General features: G+C 39.9%; 1 protein-coding gene and 1 long non-coding RNA gene across 5 annotated transcripts in view; one reads left to right on the forward strand and one right to left on the reverse strand.

Moving 5' to 3' along the window:
• LOC111273266 (nose resistant to fluoxetine protein 6) overlaps window positions 1-3,254 on the forward strand; it is a 28,630-nt gene extending 25,376 nt beyond the window's left edge. For 2 of the 4 annotated variants that reach the window (XM_022854970.2, XM_022854983.2), the window contains exon 19: window positions 402-1,042. In XM_022854970.2, coding sequence (XP_022710705.1) covers window positions 402-575 — 174 coding nt within the window. In that variant the 3' untranslated portion in view covers window positions 576-1,042. Of the gene's footprint in view, window positions 1-401; window positions 1,043-2,012 lie in introns of those variants that run through there. The other 2 variants (XM_022854973.2, XM_022854976.2) reach the window with 2 other exon arrangements.
• A 3,368-nt stretch (window positions 3,255-6,622) lies between these two features.
• Window positions 6,623-8,516, reverse strand: LOC111273260 (uncharacterized). Its single transcript, XR_002687915.2, has 3 exons — window positions 8,103-8,516; window positions 7,794-7,896; window positions 6,623-7,508 (listed from the first exon to the last, which is right to left on the reverse strand). It is a non-coding gene; the product is annotated as an uncharacterized LOC111273260 (long non-coding RNA).
• Between the last annotated feature and the right edge of the window lie 951 nt (window positions 8,517-9,467).

The following is a 9,467-nucleotide window of genomic DNA, read 5'->3' on the forward strand; positions in this document are numbered from 1 at the left end:
CCGACTAGTGTAATGAGATAACTGCCACTCGGGAGGGACCCACTTTAGAGGTAAAATTCCGACTGTGTAAGTGTGCGCTTCAGGTTAGACTAGGTACAGCATGGATCAAACAAATTGAGGAATCAATGGCGGGATTTTTCTATTCAAAGATTTCTAAAGGAGAGTAATGAAATTGTTGCAAGCAACTGCACTGAAAAAACTGCGACAGGGCACTGTTGACCTATATTTGAGGTACAGTTTATGTTAAATTGAATGGGGCGTCACCGAACCAGATTTTTTAAAGCAACAACGAAACGAAAGGGGAGCAAGGCCCATAAGTCTAGTATGTGATTCAAAGGCTTATGATGATCGTAAGATAATGTTATTTAATAGTATTATGATTTCACTACTTACCTTTTTAGGTGATGGAGTTTTTCGGCTGTGTTACAATGGCATACCTTTTGGCGTTTCTAATGTACCTCGTATGTGAAGCTCCTGTAGCCCGACTAGAAAAGCTCGCATTTGAGGGGCGACGAAAACCACAGAGAACGCGACAACCAGATGGGGGCAGCCGTGTAGAGGGTGTACGTCTATAATACTGTTAAAGACATTGTAAAATTTTAGATAAATTAGATAGATAGACAGCACAATCACTACCAGTCAACACCATTAAATCGTGTCATGCAACGAGACACACTGAGTGTGTGTGAACGACTGGTACCATAAAGGATGGTTAAAATTTGCAATTCTTTAAAAACAAAGCGTATTTTATATTTAGAAGAAGCGTCTGTTTGTCTAAACGATCTTATTTATAACGTGTAAATTTATGACAATACGCTTGTTTCATTCCTCATTACTGTCTTTCTTTTTATTTTTATGTTTATATTTTTCCAAATACTTTGATTTTCTTAGTCGTGCGATGTTTATGTAAAATTTTAGTACGTTTTCGTCTTAATTGTTCCATCTTTAGGAAAACTGTAGATTGAATGTAATATGTATGTATAGTTGACTTATTCCTGTCAGTCATAGAAACCCGGAAATATATGTAGATGTACAGCGTGAATCGCGTCGCTTTTAATTTAATACAATGTATAAATGGTTATATATGTGTATATATATATATATATATATATATACATATATATATATATATATATATGTCTAATATCAACAACTGTTTCCGCGTAGATCGCAGTTAAAAGATAGAAAAAAAAATTAATAAAGCGATATACGCGGTATCTATTGTTATTTTTTTAGTGAACTAGAATCTTTATTGAGGATATTTTCTTGACATAAATGCCGTATGGCAGTTCACGAAATTTAGTCCCAGGAATGATTAAAAAAACAAAGGACAGCAAAGGATGCAGAGTAGAGTAGTCACGTCATGCAGGTACAATGGAATCGCAAGCGTTTGCAGGGGCATTCTTATCGAATATTTTCAATTTGTTCTATTAAATATCCACATGAAATCAATAGCTTATTATGGTACACTATAAAAGTGAAAAATTAATTCCAATATAAATGTGTTTAAATCAATTCTTAAAGTGGTATAAACGTAAAGTTTCCTTGGGGATCATTGCCCGTGATACGTTTACGCTGTGGCAAAAACAGTTCACCGAAACTTGTCTTCAGAAAGATCTAATCAGGGTTTGACGATAATCGCCCACAAATAATGACCCTTGAATTTTTTTATTTTGAATTTAAGTATAAAGTTACGTGTCTGTCAAGAAATATGTTTTTTTTTTTGTAGTCTTGCGTTGTTAATACGCCACACATGAAGTATTCTTGGTTTTACTTTATTTCCTGTCACTTTATAAACGACTACATAATAGGACATCACACGTGCGATACGTTTCCATTGTGACACGAGATGCTGAATTTTCACAAAGCCCTTGTTTTTGCATACGGTACTCATGCGTTTCCGTAAGGTTCAGGTTTAGATCGGCTTGTGTGTTTTAAAATAAACAATTATCACGTTATTATCAAGCCAATGCTTCGTTATGTACCTAACCGTCAGCCCTTCTCCCTTGCAGTAAAAGGGGGTGAAATACGAAGCCGTATTCCTTCACACACACACGTACACAGCAGGACGCGGCTTAGTGTGCACTAAAGAAAAATTACCTGACATTAGTTCCCGTTTAGCCGTCCACTAAATGATGTCAGAGAGGTGGGCTGGCTAGCTGGCTGTCGGGACTTGACTAGAGACATCGTACAAGGCCTTTTTAAAACGAGATGGCCATCAAGTTGAGGCCGACGGACGGTAGAACGGTAGAAACTCAGATCTGACATTCTGATGTTAACTCCCTCGGACTAGGAAAACTACCCATTTGTCTGGCATGCGACACTGTTGGTCGCACCCACACCTTCATATACCGAAGTAATACGAAGGCAAAGGTCGGTTGCGGAGGCTGCCTGTGCAGAAGCCATTAAGATGTTCCGCGAGCTAAACATAGGCGCAAGATTCATCACAACGTTCACAAGCTCGTGTATTCCAGCTAGATGGCACCACCCTTGTTATAAACCAAATAAATGAAGGCCACCATCGCTTTTAAAGATCACAGCGTCGAAACTACATGGCTTTACCTGGAAACAATAATATAGAGCCTTGAAAGAGATACTCATTAAACTCAAATGAAGTAGTTCATTTAGTAAGTTTCAACCCATACAAAAAAAGAGTTACTTCATAACACTACCTTAAACTCTCTGCCAGACATTAAGTGGTAGCGAATTAAAGTTGCCGAACCTAAATTTTTCAAAACATAAGCGGTGTGGTCGAGCGGTAAGGTGAAAGGTGGCAGCAGAAACAGGCCGCCGGTGATCCGCTACTATTAACATCAATGTGAGCAACCGTCAGACCAATTTATAAGTACTTACGTACACATGTGTCTAGCCGTCTCCGTTCTTTTTTCACTTCACATTGAAAAGAGATGAGGTACAAAGCTCTGCATTCGAACACATATACATGGATCGGCGTGTATTAATAAAAGGAATTAATAAACGGTACTCATCGGTCTGCCGTCCATGATACCATAAGTGATACTAGGGGATTAGGCTAGATCCTCTTTCAGGGTTGATCGATAATGGTATAAGCGAGATGGTGTACAAGACTGGAGTCTGAACGAATCATGCATGAACGTTTACTGTTAGAATATCGGTCTTCCATCAAAGTGCACCTAGATCAGTCTTGAAAGCTATACACGTGTTACACAGTGATTAGTTGCGACTACGCACGTAACCCGGCCTGTTTGTGCGTACTAAATGTATGTATAACTTTATGCACGATTGGCTAATAAAGTGTGACCCACTTAAACGATTGCATTGCATTATGTGGTCGCTTAATATTTATTTAATAATACGGTGTAAAATTAACACTTACAACTTTAATTCAGTTGTTTTGCAAAATAGAGAAGCGCCTTCCAGCGTGTCGACTTTCACGATATGGTATTATACCTCTGGTGTCTGTCTATTCTGCTCTCACAAGCAACAACGTCGGCAGGGAGGTACTGATGCTTCCCTTCTGCTTTTCCCTGAGTAAAGAACACATAAATCGATAACCGTAACAGTTTGCTATGGTTGAGGAATTCAGTACGAAATGTTTTCAAGCATGGCCATTCTGCTACGCAGCATAAACGCGACAAATTTGTCCGCTGTCGTTAGAGAAGTTAACAAGTGATGCGCAACCACCCGAAAAGATCGCATACTACTTCCTCTAACTTATCTGCAAGATTTGACTTAACTCGTTTGTTCTCTTGTATATATGTACTACATGAAAATAGATTAAAACTAAACAGTGAGTTCATGCTAAAGGTCAACTTGAGCCACTTTACGTGTTATTTCGCTCTGCGGTGGCTTAGGTACCTAGGTCGTCGGTTGGAAAGGCCAATGATTTCTTCGAATTTGCACGCACACACGCACACACACTATCTGTCCGGACGAAACAAAAACTCGAGCGATTAAGCAAGCGCGTAACGCAATAAAGAATCAAGAAGAACAAGAGTTTATAATGGTCGGCACCTAAGAGGCGGCAACTCATTTATTTCACAGGACAACAGACATATACACACACTTCAGCTAAAAACAGAAGCCCTTAACGTTGTTGTAACTCATTTAGCGTACCTGTTGCAAATTGCTAGTTGGGCATAAATTAGCGGAGATAGAAACTGTAGCCGATCCTTTGTCAGTGGTCAAAAGTGCTAACCTCGTGACCGCGTAGGTCGCACAAATGCTATGACACACATGAAAAACGTCCAGTAAACCCTTGTATTGCGTTCCGAACGCACCGAAAATAACATACGCTCGAGCTGCGATTGAGTTTTCTACATTTACCACGCTATGAGGTTTCATGAACATCAATAACGGCGGCGCATGACATTGAATGCGAAAGAGTCAGCCGCGCCATCCTTTGAGTTCACTTGAAAGAGACGTTCACTGTTGGCTGCAGATGACAAAAGGCAGCGCTTCAACGATTATGCGAGAATGTCTTCATTTGAAAACCAGCCAATGAAAAACCGTGTTCGAACATGAGAGTAAAAGGTCGAAACTTCGAGTTAGGTCACATATTGTTAGTTTTCCAGAAATTTGTTTACATTTGCAATCCAACACTTTTATTATAGGGTACCGATGCGATCGTCTTCGACAAACATCAACGACAAGACGCGTGTCTTTCAAATCAAATGAATGTTTTTCATCGCGGCTTATATTTGTTATACCTGTAATTTTCTTACAACTATACCTTACACTCGCACCTTATTCCGTTACTATACGTTTGTATAGCATGTCAAAAAGTCATGAACCTTTCAAATCACTTCAAAAAGTGATTAACTTATCCACAAAATAGGTCTTGACCTAAACTGTTGACTAAGCATACGGTAGCTCGCGCTCTAGTACACGAAATAGCCTTTCCAGGCACTTGAACGAAGTAACCGAGGCGCTCCTTATATTCCCTTGCCTAGAAGAGCCACTGCAAAAAGTTATCTATACTGGTCTGGGCAACAGTTTTTTTGTCTGAGTGCTGAATAAGCTCCTGGATTGCAACAAGGAGCGTTAAGGATAATACTTAGATTATTAATAATAAAATCGTTGCCGCGCAGTGTTTCCGAATGAATTTTTTCAAGTCCACATTTGTAAACAAGACAAGGAACAAACCCTTTGTGCAGATCGAGTTGTGTACTGAGGATACATATATATATATATATACACACACACCATAAAAACCAGAATTACAAAATAGTGACGTAAAAAGTTCGACAGATAGGTTAAGTTTTCTAACTATTATTAATTGGACGTAAAATAGGCAAAGAAAATTCTTTCTAAGCACCATATATATGTCCACATCTCGAAGTTCGCTTCCTACCTTTTTAGTGAACCGAAGGACACGAATTAATCGTAAACATCGTACATTTCCCTCTTCGTTCTCAGCATCGCTAATGTTGCTAAATTCGTGTAAAGCCGTTCGCCTAAGGGCAACTGCGAACAGGTGGTCAAAGTTTGGACCATAGACGACATAAATTCTAGTAATGGCCTAGTATACTGCTACGGCCCGATGCTGAGCTGAATACAGTTCAACCATCATCGAAACGTACCGGCCGATACGGACTAATGCTAGCTGAACTTTTACAGAGAAAATAAATCTAGCTTATATAGATGAATATTGTCAGTTTTTTTTATATAGTAGCAGCTGAATTGCTTTTTTTGCGCTGCGGAAGAAAAGCCGAAAAACAAATTGTACGTTTTAATAACAAATTACGAAGACATTAAAGTGGTAAAACATCGATTCAGGAACTTACCTGAAAAGCAAACTTAGAACATCGACCCGAAAGAAGACTTAGAACATCGTTTGTCATTGTTGAAAGTGTTACGAAACCGAAGGCCAAGTTATTTTTGATAATCCGTTTCCTATAACAGTTTACCTGCAGAGTACTCTCGAATCGACGCCGTAGGACAAGCTGCACAACCTACGTATATATGATGTTTTCGGGCTTCTTTCAAGCGTGATAAAACGTCAACAAACAATTTCGCTCCCTATTGGCAAAAGCCGTCAACAGACTATATCAGTAATTTTCTTTTGTTGAAAGCATTATCTCTCCACGAAGCGAAACTCTAACTGTATTGGACCGCTCTTTTGTATCATTTTGGACCGAAAAAGGAAGCCATGTAGCTATATTCATGAACCTTTTAGGAAACGACAATAGAAAAGCAGAAAGTGTGCACTATATGTAGAATGGAAAGTGCAACTGAGGAAAAAATGTGCCAAATAGAGGAACACATATAATTACTAAGACTTGATCGGCGATTCTGGAACAGCTGGGTACCTTGCATCACTGAACGCTTTGCACCAACGCATGTAAGAAATGCACGAGATCGCAATTAACCGTACATTCTATCTCGCACAATTTTTCTACCGGGCGCGACCTGTATAGAAAAGACTCGAACTAGAAAGGTCAAATAGAATCTCAGCAATTTGAGGCTTCCTACCAAAGCTGCATCTGCGCAGTAGCAGCTAGCAGAGGCCGAAGTGACAAAAAACGTTAGCAAGAAGAAAAAATTTTTTCTTAAGTCGAAAATTATAGAAAATTTGAACCACATATCTGGTCTGGCCAACCTGTAAATAATTCATATTGGTTCATAAGATGATTAGCGTTGCTTTTTACAATGAGCTCAAAATAGCGTTAAAGCTTTTAGAAGATTTAATCTTCGATCATCGACATAACCCTTTAACGTATACCCTCCCCAAGTGATAGCCCTGTGGAGTTCATCTTTTGTCTTATGCCTGTCTCATATATTGTTCTTCCTCATCGCCTCACAACTATCAACACCAGCATCACAGTGATCCACTGTTTATGTCTTGTAAATCCGACGGTACGTGCGAATACGCGCACAGCTATAGCGACCAGCAGGAACGTAAGCCGGACGCTGCCGTTGTTCTCTGACTTCAGCGATCCCAGTTATTAACTAAACAATGCTTGTTGCCTGCGATTGTTCATGCTTTAGTCGCTGCTACTGCTGCTGCCATCGCCCACGCTACTAGGATCCTTTTATCGTTTAGCGGGAGATACACACGGCTGCGAGTTCCAGGCGAAACAGGCACGGCCTTCTTGTCTGCTGGGGCACATGACACACAGGGACATTTTTCACGCTTATCTCGTATGTGCTTCTTTCTTTCGTCGTTCAGTGAGCCAGTAGTCGTCGTTGTAGGATGTTGCGTTGACGTGTATCGTCCTGCCGTTGTTTATTGTGCTGCTTCTACCAGTCGTTTTCCGCTGTTCCCCTTGACTCCGTCACCTGCGCTGTGCCAAGCTTTTCCGTTCCCTGATCCGTTGATGCATTTGCAGATGGCGCAACTAGCGACCGCGCGGGGTCAGTTGGGCCAACGTAACTAATGGGGCAAGGGGAAGTCAGTAGTGTCACAGCTGGCGTGTGCAGCCATTAACGTTCGCGAACAAGGTCCTCCAAGCAGACTCCTCGACGGGTTCACCGCGGATCGAAAGGGCATCTTTCGTTTCTATCTTACCAAACATTTAGGTGTTCACCTGGAACAATGCACCGGGGAATCAGACAGAGAAAAGAGCAAACTGTTTTAGAGACGAAAACAAACATCGCGACTCAGTCGACTGATCTAGCAACGCAGCACACAATCATGCCACAACAATAGAATGCTAACAAATAGACGTCTTCTTATATATCATCTGGAAGTATCAATGTCAGTTAGAGCGTCTAAAATTATAATAATAATATATATTATCACTATATCTTTTTAGATTAGATCGAAGACATTATCTGCATGGGATGGCACCAAGTAAATGGATAGAAATTACTAGACCACGATTAGCGAGCGAGTAGCGCGTGTTTTTTAGTCAGATTTAATAACACGATCCGCAGTCAATGTAGACACAAGCTCCGAGACCCTCCGACACTAAGCTGTAAAAAAGAAATGCGAAGGTAACGGGCAGTTCAGGCTTTTTTATTTGGACGCATTTGTTTTTGCGCGTAAACTTTTCATAAACACCATGCTTCTACTGTTTAAATGATTTTGTCGAGTACAGGTTTGGGCCGTTTGAAAGTGTTGGTAAGTGCAAATCTTGAACACTTTCATTGGAGTTGAGCGGTCGAATTAGAACACTTACCTGAAGACCTGAAGATAAAAGTTGGTCGAAATGCTCTAAAACAACGAAATATCAAATGCATTTAGACGGATATGTAACATAAATATGAAGCTAAATGATCTGACTTGTTTATTTATCCATACACAAGTCATTTACGTGTACCACTTTGGCTTGTTTAGTCGAACATTGTCTACATACAGGGTAATCTAAATGCGGCACGACCGCATAGAGCATTATTACAGCTCACCATGAGTGTGAAGAGAAACAACCATCTCGTTATTGTCCTGTTACTGGGTCTACTCCGAATCCTACTACTTAAGCGTGAAAGGATGGCCTAAAAAGACGTGTTTCAGCCACACGACCGTCCTTAACCATTTTACATTCTTTGGATTTATAGAGGATACATGACATAATTACTTACTAGATCAAAAAAGGTGCGGTGCTTTGGAAATGTCTCTCTTAATAAACGAGCGCGGAAGCTTTCTTTCCGTATATATATATATATATATATATATATATATATATATATATAAACAAAGAATATTGACCAACGTTTTATTTTGGTAACTTTAGGAAGATGATATTATCAATCGAAAGGCAGATCGACGCAAGAGATACCGACTGCATACTCTCAATTTGTTATTTCTAATGTTAAACATATATCCGAGCATTTCTACTGCATGGTAGCATATTTTTTGAATATATGTTTATCCAGCTCATATGCTGCCACAAATGGTCATGGGCGATTCAAAGCAATTTGTTAGAAATTAAATCAGCGAGAAAAATTACCTGCCATGTTAGTAATACCTGTACGCATTTCCACGACTGAATACGGAAATCACTATTGCTTACATTGAATTTGTCTTTCATTATACGTATAGATTTGTACACGCATTGATTAGACCAAGATACAATGTTAATTTTCGCCTGATACTTTCAATAGCAGCGCCAAAAAGTATGGCCAAAACAAAATTGTATCCCTGATCTTAGGCAAGCTTTCTTTTTCGTGGTAGAAAATGACGATAGCCAACACAATTATGTCACATTGAAGTTTAACCAGCGACTTGGAAACCGCTTATTGCGTTTAACCTATGACTTCCTCATCCGTCAAGTTTACTCCAAAAGAAGGAGTCTGCATTGGAAGGTTATCACCAGGCAGCCGAGTGAAGCTCTCAAAAGTTATCGGGAACACTCTTCTTCTAAGTAAATAAACGCGGCCGCTCAACTATGTTTCCTTATGCAAGCACTGGTAGTCATCGAGTTTGCTAGAACTTCCTTCAGCCCGAGTCGGGTCGAGTAGGATAAAGGCTGGTGGTGATACCGAGGTAATTGTTTTTACAGCCAGCAGTCTTTTTGTAGATTTCAGAAGATGCGAATTCGCGCTAT

The sequence above is a fragment of the Varroa jacobsoni genome, unplaced genomic scaffold (genome assembly GCF_002532875.2).
Source record: "Varroa jacobsoni isolate VJ856 unplaced genomic scaffold, vjacob_1.0 scaffold_195, whole genome shotgun sequence".
In the NCBI taxonomy this organism is placed as follows: domain Eukaryota; kingdom Metazoa; phylum Arthropoda; class Arachnida; order Mesostigmata; family Varroidae; genus Varroa; species Varroa jacobsoni.